Source organism: Eumetopias jubatus, unplaced genomic scaffold (assembly GCF_037043125.1).
Source record: "Eumetopias jubatus isolate StellerSeaLion01/CBP00866 unplaced genomic scaffold, mEumJub1_p1.0 scaffold_9, whole genome shotgun sequence".
Lineage (NCBI taxonomy): Eukaryota > Metazoa > Chordata > Mammalia > Carnivora > Otariidae > Eumetopias > Eumetopias jubatus.
In genome coordinates this window covers 49,736,620-49,760,926 of record NW_028274815.1, presented here as the reverse complement: position 1 = coordinate 49,760,926, position 24,307 = coordinate 49,736,620, and the positions used below count along the sequence as shown (strand labels likewise).

The 24,307-nt window shown below is 47.9% G+C and overlaps 1 protein-coding gene and 1 long non-coding RNA gene across 5 annotated transcripts in view; both read left to right on the top strand.

Moving 5' to 3' along the window:
* DGUOK (deoxyguanosine kinase) overlaps positions 1-3,536 on the top strand; it is a 29,020-nt gene extending 25,484 nt beyond the window's left edge. For 2 of the 3 annotated variants that reach the window (XM_028116287.2, XM_028116288.2), the window contains 3 exons: positions 2,068-2,183; positions 2,763-2,862; positions 3,294-3,536. In XM_028116287.2, coding sequence (XP_027972088.1) covers positions 2,068-2,183; positions 2,763-2,862; positions 3,294-3,320 — 243 coding nt within the window. In that variant the 3' untranslated portion in view covers positions 3,321-3,536. The remainder of the gene's footprint in view (positions 1-2,067; positions 2,184-2,762; positions 2,863-3,293) is intronic. The other variant, XM_088026454.1, reaches the window with a different exon arrangement.
* Positions 3,537-17,617: 14,081 nt separating this feature from the next.
* On the top strand, positions 17,618-21,444 carry LOC114218976 (uncharacterized). 2 transcript variants are annotated; one of them, XR_003611281.2, is made up of 2 exons: positions 17,618-19,268; positions 21,179-21,444. It is a non-coding gene; the product is annotated as an uncharacterized LOC114218976 (long non-coding RNA). The 2 variants fall into 2 exon arrangements; XR_003611282.2 differs by having other exon boundaries at positions 17,618-19,290.
* Positions 21,445-24,307: the final 2,863 nt, after the last annotated feature.

Sequence of the window (24,307 nt, the reverse complement as noted above, 5' to 3'; positions counted from 1 at the left end):
GGGGCAGAAAGAGAGGGAAGAGAAAGCAGGTTCATGGTGAGGGAAAGTAGAAAAGGAAAAGATGAAAGCAGGAGGCAAAGGTGAATGGAGCTGGGGGACAAGGTCAGAACTGCAAGCCACAAATGAAGGCGGGCAACAGGTACTTACTGACCAGCCTAGTGCTCAGCCCTGAACAAGACAGACTGTGGCCCCCAGCCGCTGTGCCCCCTGTGCACGCCTCCCTCTGTCTCCTGCTACAGTGGAAATGCCACCGGTGGCCTGTGTTTCCCCAGGGCCTACTGAGGTGCTGGGGAGCTGGTACCAGAGATAAAGGGGGAGCTCCTGCCTCCTCCGGGGAACGCCTCTCTCACTGCTGGGGCCCAATGGCTCCCTCCCTTGTCTGGACTGCTGCCCTGAAGGTCTAGACCTCACAGTTTAGCACTTGATGCACTGTTTTGCATACTGTTTTATTTATTATCTAACTAAATTGTAAAGTCCCAAGGATAAGGACTTGATCTAAGTTTGGGATGATAAATGATTAGGGGAAAAGATTGGTGAGGAGTTAAGTGCTAAAGTATTAACTTGTTAGATCTGTCTCAGTTAATCAATCTGAAAAGTTGGACATAAGCTCATAAATGAAATTTGTTTACATGATTTTGTCTTCTTAGAGGAAAGGTGGGATGCACAGCACAGACTGCATCTTCGGGAATATTGTGTGCTTCATTTGGGGCTAAAGTTTACATTGGGAATAAAGTTAAGTGTTTGCAAGAGGGTAGTCCTAGATCAGTGGATTAATCCACCTGTTCTTCCCAGGACAGATGACACTGAATGATGAAATGTTTGCCAGTTAGAGAGAGGAAGGGAAAGCAGTCAGGCAAAACAAACATTGGGAGCAGAAGTCTCAAGGCGGGAAAGAGGTTGGCCTGTGCCACGGGTCCGATCTGGCTGCCGCCCTGAGTCCAGGCAGGTGCTAAGGAAGTTGAGGGTGGAGGGGTAGGAGAGGTGGCCAGAATCCTGGACAGCCTTGTGTGGCAGGTAAAGGAAAAGATGACATTCTCTGAGCCAGCGTGCTTCAGACTTTTCTACCAGGTGAAGGCAGAATGGAATGATGCCCTCTTTGGAAAGGGGGAGGGAAGGAGAGTTAGTCTTAAGCCTCACTTTTTTTACTTCTTGGTTTTATCTTTGACCTGTGCAGAGTTTGCCTTCTGCTCCAGAGTCAGTGAGTGACAGGCTATGAAAGACATGTTTCAGATTACTTACCATTTTGTAAACATGATGCTCCTCATACTTCCTTAAACCTGGGGCTTTATGGCTACAGGCTAGGGAGCCTGGGAGGTGTTTTCAGCAAGGAGAGTGCTGCACTTCTCTTGCATCGCTGTGGAAGGGTGGGTGGAGGCGGCTCACTGGGAGGGGAGAGCTGCTGTGGCCAGGAACATGACACACCTTAACCTTGGTGAGTCCTCTCAGCTTCCCGCGGGGTGAGTGGAGGGGAAAAATGGGAAGCCCATAAAGATTGCATCACTAGTACATGGTGAAGACAGGAAGTGAATTGTGGATTTTTTTTTTAAGATTTTATTTATTTATTTGACAGAGAGAGACACAGCGAGAAAGGGAACACAAGCGGGGAGTGGGAGAGGGAGAAGCAGGCTTCCCGCGGAGCAGGGAGCCCGATGCGGGGCTCAATCCCAGGACCTTGGGATCATGACCTGAGCTGAAGGCAGACGCTTAACAACTGAGCCACCCAGACGCCCCGAATTGTGGATTTTTTTAAGGCCTGTGCTAACCCCAGACACTCACCGCTTCCAGAAAGAGAGCCAGAGGCTCTTGCCATGGTCTAGGTGAGAGGTGATGAGGACCCGAGGAAGGCAGAGGTGAGAGAGATTAAAAGCAGGGTAATTACAGCTTCCCAGGGTGGATGAAGTTTGCAGTTAACCTGTGATTGAATAAGGAAACAAGACCGGAGAAGCAAGGTCATGGCTTATCATTCCCAGATTCGATGTCACGAGTGGGTTCCCGAGCCCCCAAGGACCACATCGTCACAGCCAGGATAACACATGAGCTCAGTGTGGCCTGGGGATTGTCTTTTAGGTTTGTTTGAAGAGACTCCACCAGAGGGCCAGGGAAGAGGAGAAGGGAGTTGAGCTGGAATATCTCGAGCAGCTTCACAGTCAGCACGAAGCCTGGCTTGTTCACAAGACAACCGAGTAAGTGGAGAAGACAGTACCACACGGACACCTGCCTCCCTACAGCCAGGCGCTCAGACACCAGCTCAACAGGCAGCCCCGTAAGAAGGTTCAGATGTACCAAGTGGTTAGAAATCCAACTGAGAAACTCAATGAGATACAATGTGTATATTCTAAGAGGCATTTTATTAGATTCTGTTTCTCCAGCTTTTTTGTTTTTTAATGTTTCCCTAGATTGAACATTGTGATTGATGATGGTGATAGAGTTGACCCAGGGTGAAGGGCTGAAAAATTTTAGAGAAATTGTCCATTTTACTAAGTTGACAGTCCTGGTTTTGGCCTTTCCTCCCTTTGGGCTTGGTATGTAGTCCACTTAAAATGTTTGGGGCTCTGACCTTCAGTGTCCATCTCAAGGCTAAAGAGAAATTTCAGCCTTCCTCTTTTATTAAGTTCTTTTTTTTTAAAACTAATTTATATGCAATTTCATTGAGAAGCCATGTGACTTTAGATCTGCTCTATGGATTATTAAGATGTGGTGAATATGTGAAGGTTGATTCAGCTTTCTTTTTTCTGTACCCTAAACTTTCATGCTTCTTACAGGCTCCACTTTGAGGCTCTGCTGAACATTCCAGTGCTGGTATTGGATGTCAATGAAGATTTTTCTGAAGAAGTAACCAAACAAGAAGAACTCATGAAAAAGGTGGAGGGGGAGGACTTTAACTCCTGCTTCTAGTGATTTTCCTTTATTGCACTTTTATTTTTGCTTCAGACTTCAATGTAATGGGTCTTGTGCTTTGTGCTTCAAATTGCATTTCACACTCCAGAGCCCGCGGGACCTTGTACAAGTTACAAATATCCCTATTCTCTAAAGCATTTTGGACTAATAACTGTTAAATAATTGACTTCCCAGCCAACTTCTCCTCAAAGGTATTTTTGAACTGGGAAAATGCAATTTCTGGATTCTCTTCCCAGCTCAGCCACTTCCACAATATGACCCTGCGCAGGCCCCATTTCCTCCCAATTTTTCCTAACTCATAACACCTGGGCATGGCTGTGTACCAGTGTGGGTGGACCATTACAGAGTCTGCTGAAAATGTGAAATTTAACTTTTGGTTTTTCTCTTTCCCACAGGTAAACACCTTTGTAAAGAATCTGTAGCCAGTACTGGGATGTTCTTGCCGTGATCTGGATTCTCTGACTTTCCAAAGCTGGAAAAATCCTGAGTCATGCACCTTGCCATCTTATTTTACCCCTGGAGTCCTCTCTGACACTCAGGTCCATGGTTTGTGTTAGCCTTCGACTTTACAATTATTGTCTTTTATATCTCAAGGACTTCTAAAATAAAGTGGAAGTTTTGCTTCCTTTCCTAATCCATTTGTTGATCTCTTGGTCCCTGCTCTGAATTCCCCTCTAGACAAGCCATTTTCACCTGAGGACAGCCATAGCTTTTCTTCTTGACTCCTTCGCCACCCAGACTTCCTGTGTGCTCACTTGTTCCCTCTGACACGCCCGGGCAGGAATTGTCCCCAGGATTCCCAGCCAAGCCCTGCCCTGGGCATGAAAGGGAAGTACAGTGGCTCAGGAGAGGGTGGACACTCAGTGCGAGCCCCCAGAACTAGGGAATGGAACCTGAACTCTAGGATGTTCCTTTCTCTCTTCCCATCCAGCACTCTTGCCAGGGGGCATGGAGCACTCAGACCTTTGTGCTAGAGCTGAAGAATCTGGACGAAAGGGAGAAAACAAATCAGGATCCCCATAGTCCAGCATCTCGCGTTTAGGGTTCGGTCATCCTGGCACTCTGGCCTGCCCTAAGTACCGTATCCAGTGAGTGTCAGGTGATCTCAATGGAGTGACTGCTGGAAAGAGAATTTTTCGTGCTGCACTTCAGGCTCCAAGGACAATTCATTGTTATGAGAGAAAAATGCATGGCTCTATAGAATTGAAGTGCTCCATTGCAAGAAGCCTGCAGGTCCATGATTCCCCAGGAGTGGGATTCCTGCACTGTGCCCTTGACAGTTGTGCAAGCACACAGGAAAATGAATCAGCTTGGGTGTCAGTGTCCCGGAAGACAGAAACCTGTGTCTTTCTTTATGTTTGGGAAAATGAGTGTGAGACTGGCTTCTGACAAATGCATGTCGTCGTGAAATAGAAGCACGGCATTTCTTTACTACTTAAATTTTTAACAGCTTTATTGAGACATAATTCACGTACCATACAGTTCACCTAATTAAAGTGTACAGTTCAGTGGTTTTTAGTATAGTCCATAGAGTTGTGCAACCATGACCACAATCAGTTCCAGAATGTCTTCAGCACCCCAAGAAAAACTGCCACCCAACTAGCGGTCATCCCCGTCCCCTGTCACCCCCACTTCTCCCACCCCCAGTCCTGCTCGAGGCAGCCACCAATCTATTTTCTGTCTCTAGAATTGCTTCTTCTGGATATTTTATATAAATGGATCACGTAAGATGTGACCTCTTATGAATGATTTCTTTCACTTTCAAGGGTTTCAAGGTTCAGCCATGTTGTACCATGCATCAGTACATCATTCTTTTTTATGACTATTTCATTGTATGGATATACCACATTTTGTTCATCCATTCACCTACTGATAGACATGTGGAGTCTACTTTTTGGCTATTATGAATAATGCTATGAAAATTCATATATAAGTTTTTAGATTTTAATTTTTCTTGGGTATATACCAACGGATGGAATTACTGGGTCAAATGGTAACTCCATGTTTAACTTTTGGAGGAACTGCTAAACTTTTCCAAAGTCACTGCACCATTTTACATTCTCTGGAGCAATATATGAGGGCTCCAGTTTCCCCAGGTCCTTGCCAACACTTGCTCTCATTTTGATTATAGCCATCCTAGTATCCTGTCATGTTTTGATTTACATTCCCTGATGGCTAATGATGAGCATCTTTTCATGTTCTTACTGGTCATTTGTATTCCTTCTTTGGAAAAATACCTCTTCAAATCCTTTGTCCTTTTTTCACTTAGGTTCTTTGGCTTTTTACTGTTGAGTTGTAAGAGACTTTAGATATTCTGGATACAAGTTTTTAGCAGAGACATGATTTAGAAATATTTTCTCCCATTCTGTGGGGTGTAGTTTGATAATGTGCTTTGAAGCACAAAAGTTTGTAATTTTGACGAGGTCTAGTTTACTCACTTGTGCTTTTGGTGTCATGTCTAAGAAAGTTTTGAACAACCCAAGGTGACAAACATTTGTTCCTGTGTTTTCTTCTGAGAGTTGTATGGTTTTGGCTCTTAACATTAGGTCTGTGATTGATTTTGAGTTAATTTTGGTGTGTGGTGTAAGGAAGGGTTCAGTTTCATTCTTTTGCATGTGCGTATCCAGTTGGGACCATTAGTTGGAAAGAATATTCTCTTTTCCCACTGAATTATCTTGTTACTCTTGTCGAAAATCTGACCCACTTGTTCTTGTGTCTGTTGGCTGCTTCAGGCTTCAGATAAGACCACGGACGAACATAGGATGTTAGGTATGTTTTAGAAACTCAGTGGTTTTGGTTCTTTAGCTTTGAGGGGCCCAAATGTTTAATTCCCATTTACATTTCCAGGAACCACTAATGTAGAAATCACCTGTAGACCCAGGATAAGAGCACAAGGCCCCCACGCTTCACTCAGTTAATCGGCCATCAAACACTTGTATCTGCTGTCTGATGGAGACTGAGGAGGTAACAGTGAGCACCACAGAAGGCAGACCTTGTCCTTACCCTACAGAATTCATCATCTAATGGTGAAGGTGAAAGACACTGAACAAATAATTGCAGGTGTGGTGGGTGGTCCAAAAGGAGAAGTACAGGTGTTGGCGGGGCGTGGCCTAGGACAGAAGGAACCAACATAACCTGGGACAGCCCCCCTAAGCAAGTGACAGTTCTGAATTCTGAGAAATGAATGGGGCAGGGCATTCAGGCGGAGGGAAAAAGTCACATGCCAAGGCCTTCGTGTGAGAATGAGGCATTAGGCCCAGGTTGTCAAAACCATATGAGTCTGGCAGTTTATAATTTAGGAATATACTGCTATCCTTCACACTCTCCACTTGGCCTGAAAACCCGGAAATCCAGTGTTTCTTTCCCTGTGTACACTTAGCCCTTTAGAATGTTCTGTAAGATAGTGCCATCAACAGTCCCACCTGGGTGAAATAATTTGCCATTTTCCAGATTGGTAGCTGAGAAAGTGGTTTAGCAATGAGCTGTAGTTCTGGACCTTAAGCATCCGAGGAAGGGGTGGGTCTGGGAGGGGTGTTTAAACACAGAGACCAGGGCGCCTGGGTGGCTCAGTCGTTAAGCGTCTGCCTTCAGCTCAGGTCATGACCCCAGGGTCCTGGGATCGAGCCCCACATCGGGCTCCCTGCTCCGCGGGAAGCCTGCTTCTCCCTCTCCCACTCCCCCTGCTTGTGTTCCCTCTCTCACTGTGTCTCTCTCTGTCAAATAAATAAAAAATAAACACGGAGACCAGCTCTGCACGGTCAGGCCGGTCTGGTGGCTGTCCCCCTCCTCTTTTAGGGTGTCCTCCAATGTTACAGAACTTGGATTAACACATAAAAATAGCTAGATTTCATTCTCGTTTATGATGTGGTAAAACCAGCTCTTCTGGAACCAGAATATTACCTTGATGGGTTTATAATGTGAATCGAGATTGTGAAAGTTCTCAAACTCTCAGGCTTTCAACACGAAGGGAGAAGGTGATAGTTCAGGTGGAAAAGGCTCTTTGTTGAATGCAAACACTAGAATCACAGGGACATTGAAGCAAGGGAAGAACAGGCACTTCAAACTGCAAGACTACTCAACCTTCAGCCGTCACTTTAAGGAGTGGGCAGCTTACATTTGGACCACTTTCTCCCTTGTTGGTCTCTTCTGGCTGTTCCATTATGTGGTGTCTCCCTTGGTTCATTTCTGTCTTTACCCACTGTTCTGAGTGATCTCTTACTCATTTATTTTTGCTGCCATATCAAGTTGCCACAACGTGGCTTAAAGTAGCACAAATTTAACTTCTAGTTCCATAGGTCAGAACTCTGCATGAGTCTCATGAGCTAGAATCAGATTATCAGCAGGGCTGCATCCCTTTCTGGAGGTTCTGGAGGAGAACCTGTTTCTTTGCCTTTTCTGTCTTCTCGAGGCTGCCCACGTTCCTTGGCTTATGGCCCCTTCCGTCTTCAAGACCAGCAAAGTCTCTGACCCTTCTTCCATGGTCACAGTTTTCTCTGACCACAGCCAGGAAAGGTTCTCTGCTTTTAAGGACCCACGTGATTATACTGGGGCAGAATACTCTCCCCATCTCAAGATCTTTAGCCTTAGTACCTCTGCGAAGATAACATATTTACAAGTGTTGGGGATCAGGACTTGGATGTCTTTGGAAGGCTGTTATTCACACTTGCAGAGATCTCAATGTCATGGCTCCTACTATTATCATGGGGTGAAGACTTCTGAAGCACTTGCAAACGTTGAAAATGTGAGTCATTTGTGATAGTGGAGGGAATAGTACAAGGAACCCCTGTATCCCTATTACCCATACCCTGGCCCAATCAGCCTAAGATCACCAGGAACAAACGTGTAGTTTGACAAAATCTGATTGACTGATTCATTACGATGAAGGAGACCACACCAGAGGAACTAGGGGTGTCTGACCAAACAGGAAAAGAGAATTACAGGATTTGGGGGAAGGATAGAGTTTAGGTCAAAATGTAAATGAAGCAGTGCTTTGATAGGCTCAAAGCAAAGCAGGTCTGTGTGTACAGGAGTCAACACCTGGTCTGAACTACACATAGACCCAGGTTCATTTCCAGCAAAAATACAAAGTTAAGGTAAATGTGGACTGTTGTGTTGAGAAGCCCCTTATCTGAAGCTCTGAACCAGAATTGCAAATCAAGACCGCTTCTCTCTGTCAAAGTGACTTAGATCCTCCTGGCAGCAGAAGGGGGTTGGTTTCATTTTTACTGATAAAACTTCAAACAGCGAAGTTTCTGATGGTCCATCATTTTAGGGAACAAGGTTTCTCAGTGAGTCAGAAAGCAGTAGTTACGCAAAGAAGGAGGTGGTTCTGACACTAGCCCTTGGGAGGAGTATTGTTCCACGGTAACTTTGTAGCTGGCCTTACCTAGGGTCTGCCCTCCCAGCTTTGGTTTTCCTAGTCTGAGCTAATTTTTACTTTCTCACCCACTTCAGTTATCTATTCAGAGCCAATTTTGTGTCACCTAGGGCCACCTCTCACCCCTCTCAGATTGTTTTGAAGCAAATCCCAGACAGGAGGATGACTTTGAAAGCCAGCTGCGTCTGGACCTCGGCATCATTACCTGGCTATCCCTTCTGCTCAGCATGTGCAAAACAGTTCCCACCTCCAACCCCCTCACCGCCCCCCCACCCCCACAACACCCCCTGGCTTCTCCACTCACATGAGGAATCCTCTTCACCCTCCAGCTCTCTTCCTACACCCTTTCTCGCCAAATTCTGCTTGTTCCTCTCTGAAAGCTCCCAAATCTTCCCTGCACCTTAGCGTCTGCTTCTCTAGAGGCAGGTGTGTAGTGGACGTTGCAGTCCAGTCCCCCGAATTCCTCGACTCCACACCCTCTTCCAGAGCAGTCGCAGGGCCCCCCTCCCCCAGCATGGCCGTGCCCGCCCTGTACTACCACCGGCAAGCCACCTCAACTCAGCCATGTGCAGTCATCCCCCCTTATCCGCGGTTTCACTTCCCCGCAGTCTCAGTTACCAGCCGTCAGCCGTCTTCTGGAAGCAGATGATCCTCCTGATGAGCTGTGGGAAAGTCCACAGTAGCCTAATGCTGCGTCACAGCGCCTACGTCATTGCCCTCACTTCACCTCATCGCGTGGGCATTTTCTCCTCTCAGTGTCACCACGAGAAGGGTGAGCACAGCACAATAAGGTATTTTGAGCGAGAGTGCATTCACAAAACTTACATGGTTATAATTGTTCAGTGTTGTTATTCATGATGAATTTGTTGTTAATCTCTTACTGTGCCTAATTTATAAATTAAACTTTATCAGAGGTATGTACGTGTAGGAGTAAAAATAGTATATGTAGGGTTTGGTACTACCTGTGGTTTCAGGTTTCCACTGGGGGTCTTGGAATGTATCCCCATCAGGTAAGGGGGAGACTACTGTGCAAAGAAAACTGTGGTTTCTCTATAAAAGCACAGCTTCCAGTCAGGTCTTCGGCCAGCCCCTGCCACCCGATGACCGCCTCTCAGCCTTTTCTGTGGAGAAGTATTGGAGCTGCCGTGTTTATATAACCTCACCTGCCACCCTTCCTCCCATAAACCCCACAAGACTACCTATGCTTTCAGAAGACATCTTGTGTTTCCCACATAATGAAATGCTTCTCTCTCATCTTCTCCCACTCTTTTTTACTGAAAGAACTACTGATTCTGTCAGCCCCCAGTCTACTCTCTCTGTGAGGCTCTACCCTGGCCCCACACAGAAGGAGCCAGTGTTTGTGCTCTTGGACACGCTGCTTATTCAACTATGTCCGACTCTATCAGACCTGAATGAAAGTTGTCTGGAGACCTCTCTCCCCTCTTGGGTTTTGCCATTTTTGACACAGACCCTGTCTTGGTGGCTTTAGCACAGTGCCTGGCATTTATCTATTTACTGCTATTTGGCGAGTGCCTAATACAGACTTGCTAAATAAATGAATGAGGTAACTGGAGACATGATCTGCCCTTTCTGGGGTCATTGGGTTTGTGAGCTCTATATTATAATCACCAAATTATGAAGTGCCTTCTGTGTGCTAAGCACTACAAGGAAATGCAAAAAAATTACGAGGCCAGACCCCATCCTCAAGTTGTCAAGGGAGCCGATGATGATTGAATGCCTACGGTGTGCCAGATACCCTGCCAAACACTTTGTAAATGTGATTTCATCTGCTCAGTAATCTTATGAAGGAGGTTTAAGATCCCAGTTTTTACCAGTGAGGAAATAGAAGCTCAGGGAAGTTAGGGAATTCACCTGGGGCTCCTGTACCAAGTGGTGGAGCTGGAGCTCAAACCCAGGTCCACCCTGATTCCAGTCTGTTCTCTTCCCACAACAAACTGCTTGTTAAGGGAGACAAAGCTAGACTTTCAGAAAAGAAGGCCAGCATGCATTTCTTTGGCCCCCTATTTAGATTTATCAGTCCACTTGGGTTGCTCAGGCAGGCAGAACTTCTGGCTTGCTAGCACTGCTAGGTGGGGGCCCCCAGGTACATCCTAAATATGCCTTTGGCCCCGCGGGTCCTGAGCAGGCAGACATGCTTCCAGTGGCCCAGATCGCTTCCTGGCAACTGCGCCTTCAAGGTGCTGAGTCCCTTAAGGCAGCAGGCATTGAGGTGCATTTGGAAACTCAGTGAAGATCCTGGGGTGCCTTTACAAATGCCATTCTACCCAACTTCCTGGTCCAACCTGGATGTTGCTATCAGACAATTCTAAAACAGCTTTAATCATATTCAGTCTTCTCCTTTAAAAAGATTGGCATCTAAATGCAAAGTGGTATCCTGGATTGGAATCTGGAATAGAAAAAGGGCATTAGTGGAAAAACTAGTGGAATCCAAATCAAACCTGGAGTTTAATAAATAATAACATCCCAGTGTCGACTTCTTAGTTTTGGCAAATGTAGCATACAGAGTAAGATGTTAGCGTCAGGGGAAACTGGTGAGGGGTATATGGAAAGTCTCTGTACTATCTTTGCTACTTTTGTCTCAATCTAAAATTATTCTAAAACTGGGGCACCTGGCTGGTTCAGTCAGTAGAGCATGTGACTCTTGATCTTGGGGCTATGGGGTCAAGCCCCACATTGGGCATAGAGCTTACTTAAAAAAATTATTCCAAAATAAAAGTTTATTTAAAAAAGTGTTGGTGCCTCTTACAAGGTGATGACCAAGCTCCTGAACTGAGCTTTTGGGATCCTCCAACCTTAATCTTCCCCTACTCTGTGCAAGAATCCTCTGTTCTAGCTAAATGGTTTTACTCACTGTCCTCTGCACAGTTTGTGCTCCCCTCACCCCTGTGTTGGCCCTAACCATGCACCCTGCTGGACTGATAAACTGCCAAGGAGTCGTCATGGTCCTTAATTGCAAACAAGCTGGTTACGATGGATCTAATGAAGCTCAAGCTTTAAGGCTGTCATTTGCAAGGTCCCAGAGTGTCCAGCGTGGCTGTTAGGAGAATGTGATCTCCCATAACTGCTCCTGCCACACAAAGTTCCTCATGGACCTGAGACTCTGGTAAGTATATCTTAGTTGCAGTCTCAGCCACATGCCCTTGACACGCCAGGTAGCTGCAAGGGAATCTGAGAAAGGCAGTATCTGACTTTTCATCTTCACCGTGCTGAGGCTGGCTCTCCCTCCAACCACAATGGGAAAGTCCCCGAGCACAGGAAGGGGATTCATTCACTGGTTCTCCACAAAGTGGCAGATGTTCACTACAGGTGGGTTTTCTAGAGCGAAAGCTTACACTAGGGACAGTGGGCCCAGCTGACACTTGTGAAACCAGCTTAGTTTGGCCCAGAGGCTGCATGGTCCACATTACACTCTTGCATTTGATTCATTAGGCCAGGGTCAAGGGGACTTCATCTCCCGAGAGCACTTGAATTAAAACCCTTATGGTGGAAAGGGCCCATGTGCACAACTTTGGGAGCAGCAATGGAAAAGAGTAGTACTGGGGAGGTACAGCCTCCTCTGAACCTGGGGGCATTCCCCAAGGCAAGAGAACACCTGTGTTCTCTGTCTCTGTGGTGGCCCCGTCCCCCCTCCAGCCACCGCAGCTAGAAAACTGGGGGCACCTGACTCCTCCCTCTCACTCATCCCCAACAGCTGGCTGATCATCTGGGGCAGGCAGTTGCCCCCTACTATTTCTCAGCTCTGTCACCAGCAAGCACCATCTTCCGTGGCTGACCTCCCCAGCTGGGCCAGGCGCCTTTGTGCTCCTGCCAAGTGCCCTTTGCGTGTTTCTTATGGTTGCGCTTGCCACCATAGCATCCAAATAGTCTATTTCCCCGTCTCTTCAGCAGATCACTGGATATGTCTTATGCATCTTTGTATCTCCAGTGCCTGGCACGTAGGAATGGGCAGCTCAATAACTATTAGAAAGAAGGAAGAAAGGAGAAGAGTAGGCTGAGCTTGAGGAGCTCCCTGGACTAAGCAATGAACTGTCCCTGCCACTCCTACCCCTTTATGCTGCAAGCACCATGCTACATGCCCGCCAGGTCCCAGGCCAGCTCCCAGCCAGGCGCTGAGCAGCCTTTCCGGTGTGACAGGTACAAATAGAAGACAGGCAGGGAGCCCTTTGAATCTGCTCTCGGACTCCCCCGAGCCAGGTGATCCTGGGGCCCCTGGGCACCAGGCAGGGCCTCATGAGGAAGGATTTGCTGGAGGCAGAAGAGGCCCCAGGCCCTGACTGGGTAAAACTGCAACATTAGCCCCAGATTGCCCTCCTCAGACTTCTACACAAGAAAGATTTAAACCTAAGTCACTGTCGTTTGGGGTTTTATCATTGTATATAGCTCAACTAATAATCTGGGGGCTCTAAGCTTGCTGTGACATTCTCTCTTGCCTCGTCTGGGGCCCTGCTTGCAGGACAGGTGTGTGTCAGAGGCCTTGCAACTAGAAACCCCGGAGAATGTTACCTGGCACTGGAGACCCCCTGCCGTGGATAGATGGTTCCGGGGTCCCCGGTGCCAGCACGTGGGAGGAATGAGGAAAGAGCATGGAGAGAAGCCGTGTCACCCTGGGCAAGTCATCAGGCCTAGCTACTCTGGTTCCTTGCTTTGAAAACAAGAACGATGTTCTTCAAAGTTCTTATAGCCTCAAGTTCAAAATATTTGCCTTCCGAAGGAAAAAGTAGTACGGGAGAGATGGAGGGCTTGGGGTTAGGCTTCACACCTGGGCTCCAGTCCCGGCGGGGCTGCTAACCGTTTGTGCAACTTTGACCAGTTCAGGAACCTCTCTGAGCCTCTCTTTTCCTTAAGTCTGAAAGTGAAACTATCTTTGCTCCCACTTTTTTTTATATAAATGTTTGATTTATTTATTCATGAGAGTCAGAGAGGGAGAGAGAGAGAGAGGCAGAGGCAGAGGGAGAAGCAGGCTCCCCGCCTAGCAGGGAGCCCGATGCGGGACTCGATCCCAGGACCCTGGGATCATGACCTGAGCCGAAGGCAGACACTTAACCATCTGAGCCACCCCGGCGCCCCTCTTTGCTCCCACTTTGCAGGGCCGTTCCAGGATTAGAAATACTGTAGACAAACTTCTGGGCACAGAGTAGCCACTCAGTAAGTGGAGCTGGTAGGTCTGTGTGGGTGGAGAGTCTTTCAGAGAGTCTAGCTGAGCTGAGCCCTGGGCGGTGAGGCGTGGAACATGATGGGAGGCAGAACGGTAAGGACAGACCAGGCAGGTAGGCAGTGTGGGCAAAGGAAGGAATACGTATGATGTGATGGTGAAGAGGAGATAGAGTGTGGTGCCAAGTGGGGAGAGACGATGTGTGCCTAAGTGGGATGCAAGACAGACCGTAACCGGTGCTGCTTTCAGCAAAGGGAATGCATGGATCCCATGGCGTGTGAGCTGGGCACCGCACGGGAGGAGGATCTGTAGAGCAGAAGCTGGGATGACAGTGGCTGTGGAGTTAAGGCCATGGACAAAGGCAGGGAGCTAGGAACGTGTCCTGTGTATTCTGGGGGCGGGGAGGGCAACGGTGGATGAGGAATGCTCAAAGGCTTTAAATGGAGCACTTGGGCCCCTCTTCTCTGCAAGGCCACGACAGGCCGGCGAGCCTCCGATGCTCACACTGTCTCCTACCTGCTTCCCCTCAGCACCGCTGTGTGGGCTGTGTCTGTGAGGCCAGAGCCAGAATGCCTGGGTCTGGACTGAGCCTCTGCGGTCCCATGGGAGACCTGGCAAAGGGGCTGATGGAGGACTTGTGTTCAGAAGGTGAAGGGCTTGGAGAGCAAGCAAGCAGGCATTCACTGCAGCTTCCTTCCCGCCTGGCGGCTGGCTGCGTGCCCTGAACTTGACCTCAGATGACCTGTGTGTTCCCTTCCTGGAAACGGTTCCGTGGCCAGAAGCAATCGAGCTTCGGCTTTGGCTTTGGCATTCTTTCTCCTTCGGAGCAGAGACTTTGCCTCAGCCGGGACCAGCTGTGCTGTGGAAGCCTCCCCGTTACCTGAGCAGGACCTTGCTTTCCTCTCCGTCTCCTGCCTCCCAACCTGCCCTCCCTGCCTCATGTCAGCCCGCATGGTTCTCAGTTTTGCATCCGTGACTTTAAGAGTGTGAGATCACTGCATAGATAAGGACATAAAGACCAAGGGGGAAGTGTGAAATGTCTTCCCCAGGCTGCTCAGGCGAGTTGCTGAGTTACTACAGTTACTAGGGCGGAGCCGGGACAGCCTGGAGTTCTGACTCGGGCCAATCTCTCTGTCTGGGCTGTGAGCTGCATAACTCCATACGCCTCAAATTCATTAAGGCAGGAGGTGCGGACCTCAGCTAATGTGCAAATCCAGATTAACATCGGTGTCTCGAAATCCTTGTGTGAAAAAGCGAGTTTTGTTTCAGGCGTTGTCCTTGTTAACAATACCTGATTGGTTGTTTTGTAAATTGGGTTGGCATAAAAAATAATTCCAGAAATGTTTCGATTTGTCCAGTGTCACTGATTAGTGTTGCCTTAGGAAACTAAATCCAGTATTAGCCCCAGTAAGGGGAAGGAACTGCAAAATTTTCTCTTTAGTCAAATGCATAAGGTATATATATAAGAGAGAGAAAGCATACTTACCAAAGAAAGGGACTAATTTCTAATTAGCATACAAACTAGAATTTATTAATCCCAAACAGACTGCTTTGGTCCAAAGCCTTTTCAGACTTACCTTTGGAGCCAGTTTATAGGTCCCAGTAGAGAGCGAGGCTGTGTTCACCATTCAACAGGAATATGTTGAACATCTGGGTCCCAGGCACTGGGCAGGGTGCTGGGAATACACTGGGTAGGAAGACAGGCACACACATGTACTTCACGAGTGACCTCTTCACTTAAAAAAAAAAAGGTCTTATCTAGGCTTGAATACCATCTTGATCAGGTTTGGTTCCGAAAGATATTTTTGACTGTTTTCTAAAATTAAGCTCCTCTTCAAAGGATAGAGAATGAATTCACTGATTGAAACGAAACTACCCAGAAAAAAAAATGTAGCTTAGACAAAGGCAATCTCAAAAGAGGAATTCCCAAGACATTTTAAGCAGTGGCCACGCAACCTCCCAAGGAGACAGTTAAATAGGAGCACGTATTTGGAAGCAATCCTTAAAATGCAAAGGTACTTTTTCATGAGAACAAGGTTTGGGCTTCCGGAAGCCAGGCACCTCTCAAAGCAAGATGACCAAATGGTCTGAACCAACTCAGATCTATTGGCTGCCGTCCACTGGCCATGAGCCCTTAGGCTAGGACTGTCCTGGGCATCCACATCTGACAGCACCTGCCTCCAGAATCTCCAAATCAAGTCAAATTACAAGACCGACAGAGCTTAGAAACAAACCTGCTTATTTGCATGGGTTCCCGTGTTGCCAAGGATATTTCATTGATCAAAGATAATTGTTATCATCTGAGTTTCCAGGTTCTAACAAAGAGCTCATTCTATATGCTTTCTATTTCACACCGACCTTTCGCATTTGCCCTCTCCTGGAAGCCATACCCCAACTCTTGCGGTAGGCACCAAACATCCCCATTTTACGGACAGACAAACTAAGCTTCGGTTAGACGGCTTGCCTAAAGCACACAGATAACAGAGGGCCACTGATGGGGCTTGAAATCAGGTCTTGCAGTTCCCCCACCACCAGACAGGGCCTAAACTTCTGCCTAAAAGTGACATGGCTTGGACAAGCGGTGGTTCCCCGCCTGGCTGCACGTTAGACCACACCCAGGTGTGGTTAGATGTTGCCAAGCACATGAGGCTTGGGGCCGCCACCCAGATCCATTCAACCAAAATCTCTGGGTGTGGGGCCTGGGCACCAGGATTCCTGGAGTTCTCCGGGTCGCTGCAGTGTGCAAAGCCTCAATCATTCTGTTAGTAATCAAGATTGGCTTCCTTCTTTCTAAAGAAACTGCCTTGTATTTGTCTTTTTTCAAAAATAATTTTCTATTTCTTGATTATAAGAATAATACTTTTTGTAGAAATTTTAGAAAAAAGGTATGAAGAGGAAAACAAAAATCATCAAGAGATCCATTGTTAATATTGCAATGTATTCTCTTCCGATCTTTGCGCATATCTCCTTACAAATGTATATGATTTCATATATTTCGTAAATGTTTTCCAATGTTGCCAAATATTTTTCAAAAACACTATTTTAACATTAAAACATAAAAGATGTTTTTAAGATTTATTTATTTATTTTAGTGGGGGCAAGGACTGAGGGACAGAGAGTCTCAAGCAGACTCTGCACCGAGCTCGGAGCCTGATGCAGGGCTTGATCTCACGATCCTGAGATCAGGACCTGAGCTGAAACCAAGAGCAGGTCACTTAACCAACTGCACCACCCAGGCGCCCTACAACATAGGAGATTTTTAAAGATACGGTCCATGACATCAATAATGATTAACATTGGACTGCAGTTTCTTTTCAGATTTTCTTTTTTTTTTAAGATTATTTATTTATTTATTTGACAGAGAGAGACGCAGCGAGCGAGGGAATGCAAGCAGGGGGAGTGGGAGAGGGAGAAGCAGGCTTCCTGCGGAGCAGGGAGCCCGATGCGGGGCTCGATCCCGGGATCCTGGGATCATGACCCGAGCCGAAGGCAGACGCTTAACGACTGAGCCACCCAGGTGCCCCCAGATGTTCTTTTTGCTCATTTGTGTCTTCCTATTTTTCTATAACCTATAACCTATGTTTGTTTAAGTTTTAAATTAATAAAATCATTATAATGGCTGCATCATGATTTAATGTGCTCACATCCTATACCTTAATCGTTCTTTAATGTTGGACATTTAGGTTGTTTCTCATTTTCTGTTCTTACAAGTAAGTCTTACATGACGATCCTTGTACCTAGATTTTTGTGCACCACTTTGTTAAAAGTGAAATTATTGAGCCAAAGGGTATAAACATTTTGAAGGTTATTGATAAACATTGCTAAATTGCTTCCCAGAAGGGTACACAAGGTGATGGTCCCCTCAGTGGCATATGTTGGGAAAGAGAATTGTTACAGTCTTTGCAAAATTGAGTATTTTCATTTTGTGATTTATCAGTTTGCTATGATTATTAATGAGGTTGGGCTTTTTATATCTTTACTGGCCATTTGTATTTCTTCTTTTGTGAATGTTCACATCCTTTGCCTTTCCCCCTCCTTTTGGATATTCATCTTTTTCCTTACACATTAAGAATACTAAGTATAGGGGTGCCTGGGTGACTCAGTTGGATGAGCATCTGCCTTCGGCTCGGGTCCTGATCCCAGGGTCCTGGGATCAAGCCCCGCATCTGGCTCCTTGCTCAGTGGGGAGCCTGCTTCTTCCCCTCCCTCTGCCTGCCGCTCCCCCTGTTTGTGCTCTCTTTCTGTCAAGTAAATAAATAAGATCTTAAAAAAAAGAATACTAAGTATATAACACTTTTCCTGTTCATTTGTTTTGTAAATATTTTCCCTAAATTTATCATTTAATTTATCATTTATCATCTCCTACGGGAACCTGACTTGAAATGATCAAAACTACAACACTTTTTAGTACACATTCCTTGAATTGCCCTACCTGATACATGATAATGTGAGAAATACGTTGGTAGGCCCCACCTTCATAGGACAAAACATTTAAAAGCAAACAATATGGCATAGCCTCTCATAAAAGACTGCCCCACCCCAAAATTAACAAAGCCCATTTTCTCTCAGATTTCAGAAATAGGGTAGGTCTTAGGAAGGTACCATTGGGCTTTAGGTGGCTGCCTAACTCCCAAACTCCCCTGGTCGCAGGCCTTGGGGACAGACTCTAATCCTGAGTAGGGTTGCTCCAGAATGTAGCATTTGGTATATACATATGCTAAAAAATAATATGTTGTTTCTGTGACATTCAAATTTAACTGGATGTCCTGTACTTATATTTGCTAAATCTGACAACCCTAATCCTGAGGTTTTCGTTCAGTGTTAATATTGGGCCCTATGTCCCTGATGTGCCCCTAGGAAGCAGGACACAGACCCTGCATCTCTGGTATATAAGGAATTTACCTGCCTGCCTCCAAGGAGGCTCTCATGGCCAAGGGGCAGCCTCCTCTCTGGGCCCCAGGGATATTTTCCAAAAAACCCATTGCATCAACTTTTCTACACCCATTGGCACGCACTTATAAACCTCAGCTCTTCCCCCAGGCCCTGTGGGTTGCTTCCAGCTTCCTGGGCATCGTTGTTCTTCTCCCTCCTTTTTCTAGCAGCTGTGAGGTTCTCCTGGAGCTGGTGGATCTGGGCGGGCCCCACTGAGTGCCCATCATCCCCTCACTCAGGTGTCCTTTGCCCACTGCACCTTCCTGTTTGAGGGACTAATCTGTTTGTTCCCTGTGGCCTCTCTCTGCCTTCACACCTCTTTTCTGTCTGAAAGGCTTTGATTCACTATAAATAATTGGATTGTTTTCCAAAAGCTAGATGTTCAGATTCATGCTTTATTGTGGTTTGAAATGGCCAAGTGACAGGTGGATGTGGGTCATGGTCTAGTCCTGTCTCCGTTAGGACAACCCTACAGAATGGCAAGAAGAGGGAGGCAGCAGCTCATACCCCGCCTCCCTGGCTTAGCAGGAACGATGCCAGAGTGACCTCGAATGACTCAGTGCATTAGTGCAGGTGTTCCCAAGAATGCCTCTCCTGCTCCGTGGGGAACCGCGGCAGCCTTTCTATCTCTCTCCCATTTATCCCTGAAGACTTCTAAAGCAGAGCTTCTCAGTTTGTAGGGCGCCCAGGAATCACCTGGAAATCTCGTTAGAACAGCAGAGACTGATTCAGCAGCTCTGGGGCCTCCTGAGATTCTGCCCTCCTACCAAGCCTCCGTGCTGCCACTGCTATGGACCCCAGACCACCCTTGGAGCGGCAAGAGTTTGAAACTTCTTCTGCAGCCGCAGGACGGCCCGGGCGCCTGGTCTTTTCAAGTCCAGGGCTCTGGTGAGACTACCAGGCCCAGGAGGTCTGAATCCAAGGCAATGGGGTCCATGTCTGTGAGGAAGGAGCCCGCGGGGTGAGGGCAAGGAGGAGAGCAGGACTGAGAGCCGGGTCGCCACCCGAAGGCTGACAGAGGGGACAAGCTCAGGACCGTTAGAGTGGAGGTGGCAGGCGCTAGGGCTGCTTGAATATGCAGGGAAGGATGAGTCTGGAGGGCTGCCGTCTCCAGGTGGGGAGGCTGCGGAGGGGCTCCCACTCAGTGCCAAGTCTCATCCTGGGCACCTGCACATCATTACCTCCGTTCTCTTAGGTAATACATAATATCCTCCCTGATTATTGTATAAATTTTAACTCTGGTTGTCATGGCTACATGTGGTTAAAATATTGTAAGACCCTTTCTCTGTGAAGGGAGAAGAGGAGGCAGGGGATGGGACAGGATGGAAGGAGGGGACCATCTGAGCGCCTACGACACACCAAGGTCCGAGACGGGACATTGCCGTAGCGTGGCTCCTTTGACCTCCTGCCAAGGACTCTGCAAAGGAGGGAGTATAAGTAGCATTTTGACAGATGGGAAGGAGGCTGGGAGAGGGGAATTACCTCGCCCACAGTCACAAACCGGTACACAGAGGAGCTGGAAATGGAGCCCAAGCACTCAGAGGGAGCATCTCAGGGTTTGGGGAAAGGGAAGGTGTGGGGGAGGGCGCACAAGGGCCAAGCGGAATGACCAGGTTTGGTAGGGGCTCTGAGGGGTGGGTTTGCCTGCACTGCACAGTTCCCGCAAATTGGGGCTGGACCCTCACCCATGAGGGATATGACGAAGGGGAACCTCGAGAATGAAAGGAGTTGATATCAAGTTCAGGTCTCAGATGGGACGGGCTCCTGCTTAGCGGAGATGGAACAGGCTACATATGGAAACAAGGCAATGGGACAAACAGGTTGAAGTTGAAGCTGTCTTGTAAGGATGCTCAACTCTTCCTAAGAAGGCTTTGCAGCGCTCTGGCTGCATTCTTAAGATTTGTAGCTCAGGAATTTCATGATTTTTATACTACACATATTTTCTGTGCTTTCCTCTCCCCAACTCTCCACTTGTTTTTTACAAGTTCTTTTTAGAAAGGCTGACCTTGCTCTTCTGAAAACCTCCTCTGTAAGCCCCCATGTAATTGATCCCTACCCTGTTGACGTGACTCCCTAAGTCTCTCTTCAGTACTTCTCTCCACCCCCACCTCACAATCCTCATAGAGGCCACCATTTTTTTCTCACCTGGGTTCCTGCAACAGCCTTCCCGCTGGGTTCTCTGCCTTCACGCTGAGACTCTAATACCTCCTCCGTAGCGCAGCCAGCACTGAGCAAGATGTGGTCTCTCCATAGCACAGTACACGGGACAGACCCAATGTCTGTCCCTGACAGACAACAATGTGATGGCAGGTTCAGTCTCAAGAGACCTTCAAAGGCTTCCTGGAGTGTCACCTGAGTTAAGCCAGGAAGGATGAGTGGGAGTGAATGGCGAGAAGGCAGGAAATGCTTCTGCCATCATTCTGCTGTTTTAGAATTTTCCTTTAGCAGGCAGGCCCCTGGTGACACATATACCCTGAGTCCTTTCCTCTGCTGGATTCTTTCTCAATTCACACATTTGTTTCTACTGAGTTTGTCCCACTGCCACTCATCTCTTCCACATGCTTCCCTCTGCTCAGATTTCTTTGTCCCGGGTCTGAGTCTTTGAATCCTCTCTAGTGGGAGAAGTGACAACCCAATAGAATGGGAATCTCAGATACACACATCCCCAGGAGGCAGAAGCACTCATGAAATGGGCAGAACTGATTGCACCTCTCAGATATCCACATCCACCTCCCCTGCAGACACTATTCCCTGTGTGTTATTAGTGCTGTTAACCAAATGTTTGCTTCTCCTTCCAGGCACATGGGAGCATTGCACCTACTGCGCTTCCTCGCCACCTTGTGACTTGCTTTGGCCAGTGAAATGAGAGCAGAAATGATGTGAATTGCTTCCAGGCAAACACTTTGGAAATTAGTGGTTGATTTGCCCCATCCTCATTTCCTGCCTTCAGGGTTGAGGAGGCAACATGTCCAGTTGTAGTTGCCCGTGTCCCTGAGTAGCTATGGGAAACAGAGCTCCTATTGACCCCCAATTTCATGATTGAGAAATAAACGTTCATGTCAAACACTGAGACGTGGGGATTGTTATTATAGCGAAACCTAACAGGTCCTGTTACATCTGGTCAAATCAAGGTTTCGGTGGGGGGGTGGGTACCAAGGCCTTTTTCCCTGTTGGGTATTCAGCAGCCTGAGTCTCAGAGTCCATCAAAGTTCCCACCCTCCTGCCCAGCCCCCTTAGGTTAGAAGATTTCCAGGTTATTTCATCTTTTTCCTATTATGGTGGGGGCCTCGCATTCTCCTTGCAAGTTATATAGTCTATTTGATTCAGCCTAAATTCAAAATGAAGTCACAGAAATAAAACATGAAAGCATTTGCTGAGCTACTCAAAAACATAGTCTAGATACCCTACACACATCACACTAACCACTGCATGTCCAAAAGGAATCCACTGATGAATCTCCCTTCTCCCAGGAGCAAAAGGCCAGCTTCTGCCCCGTATCAGCCCTGGCCCTGATAGGAGAATCACAGAGGTCCCAGATTGTAGGCCCAATTGTGCCACCTGGTAGTGAATGACCTTGGACAAATTACCTCTCTGAGTCCCAGTTCCTTTATCTGTAAAATGGTGATAATAAGAAGAAAAGCTATGTCACAGAAAGAAAAGGAAAGTAACACTTGCCCTTGGTGTATTAGCCACTATGCAGACAGAATGATAATGTATGTGGAAGTTCTTTGCAAAGGGAAATCTCTATGCGAACAGTAGCTGATAACATTTTTAACCAATGCATGATCAAAGAAGAAACACGTCCCCAATCAAATAAACCTCCCAATGCCTTCAATCTTGAACACGAAGCCCAGGCATGGACCTGGCTGTCTATTTACATTTCTGCAAAAAGTTCCATAGGACAAAGCTCCTTCTTCAAACAGGACAAATTGCTTATTAGCTAAAGAGAAGGAGCACGGTCAAGCATCTCAGAGGTAAGGGACATGTGATCATTTGCAGGTTCCGCAAAAAAGCAGCAGTACCGATTCCACGAAGTGACTTCCAGAAGAACCACGCGGGCACGTCCAACTCAACTTCCTGTGCTCTTTTGCCGGGTGCTGAAGCCACCGCAGTTCCTCCATGGAGCTGGAAGTCCTCATTATTTCCCAGCCCCACCTCCATCCCCAAGCAGGGCAACGCCCCCTGCCCACCCTGCAGAGCCTGCAGCCCACTGGGGCTTCTTTCCTTCGCGACGGGATTTCCCTTTCTAACCCTTGGGGCAGCTGCGGCAGCCAGGTCCTGACCTCATCGGAGCCCTGGCCTAAAAAGGCTCAGTCTTCGGTCGCTGGGGGGTGGGGCCCGCCACGCTGCTTAATAAAGGGAGCCTCTCTCGGTCTCCCTCCTCTAAGCGCCTCGGGCCCGATCCCGGCCGCCGGCGGGGTGCTGAACTGTCTTCTTCTCAACCACTGGCTTCCACCAGTCCAGTGCTTCTGCAACTTCGGCGTGCATCTCCCAAAGGGCTTGTTAAAACACAGCACTGGGCCCCACCTCCAGTTTCTGCTCGAGTAGGTTTAGGGTGGGGCCCGAGAGCTGGCATTTCTAACAAGTTCCCAGGTGCTGGTGACGCTGCGTCTGGGGACCACGGTTAGCGAACCACTCACTGCCTCTAGCTTAATGTGGCCGCGGGACAGAGAGGCTCTGCCGCCCTGAGTGCGAGGAAGGAGTAAGCCGGCAGCATGAGAGGCTGCAGAGCCCGGAAGGCCCGCTGGAAAAAACCCCTTGGAGGCCTGTGGGTCTTCCGTGTCACTGGGATATGTCATTAATCAGGTTCTACTGACCTCGTTTCTTCATTCAACACATATTGATCCAGCGCTAGGTCTAGGGTTACAAAGGTGGAAAGATGAGGTCCCAGCCCTCCCGGAGCTCATGGTAACTGGGAGGGAAATGTGCAAACAATTACAATGCTGATAAGATAACTGGCAAAGGGAGGGAGCTTCAAACTTCTGGGGTAGGGGTGGGGGTGGGTGGGGCTCTGGAATCCCAGGAGCTGGAAAAAGTTTCACAGAAGAACTGGCATTTATGCGGAGACTTGCAGGATGAGTGGGAATTTGGCAGATAGAAGGAGTAGCTGGAGGGGGTTGGTGGTGAGGGGCGAAGGGGTTTCCCTAGGCACAGGGAATGAGCAAATGAGACTGTCCAAGTGCAGGGTTCCAGAGGGAGAAGCTGCTGGGAAAGCACAGGCAGGTGTCGGGCTGGGCCCAGTTTCTCCCCCACCTCTCGGGTGGCTCCTTCTCAGTCTCTCTGGCTGGCCCCTTGTCAGCCGCTGTTCGTCAGGAGCTGGCGTTCCCTGGGGCTCTGTCCTGGCTGCCTTCTCCTCTCACGCTCCGTGTCCACTACCCGTGAGCCCCTCCACACCTGAGGCCTCACTTACACGGTGCTCAGCAATGGGGCCCACATGTGTGTGTTGCCAGCCCAGGCCCCATCCCTCAGCTCCACACGGATGCCTCCAGGTATCTCTCCTCCCGCACTCTGTCTTGGTGAATGGCACCAGCATCCACCTAGCTAGCTAAGCCAGGGGGTTTTGTGAAACAGCCCCCTCATAGATAGCTGGTGGAGAGTACTTTGGCACAGGAAATTGCTCAGAATACGGGAGGAAAGATGCCAGGCTCAAATTCTGAACCTACCATTTACTAGCTGAGTGACCTTGGGCTAGTTACTTAATCTGTTTCTTTATCTGTAAAATGACTTTCATGATAGTACCTAGTTCACAAGGTTGTTCTACGGATGAGACAGTAACTATTCTCATTTATTAAGCCCTATGAAGAAAAAAAGAAGTAACTGATTTCAAGTAGCGCGGTCCAGAGAGCTGTGGGCCAAGTACTTGGATTCTCTCAGAGATGGTGAGTGCCTTGTCCAAGGTCACTCTGCTCGCAAATGACACAGCCGGG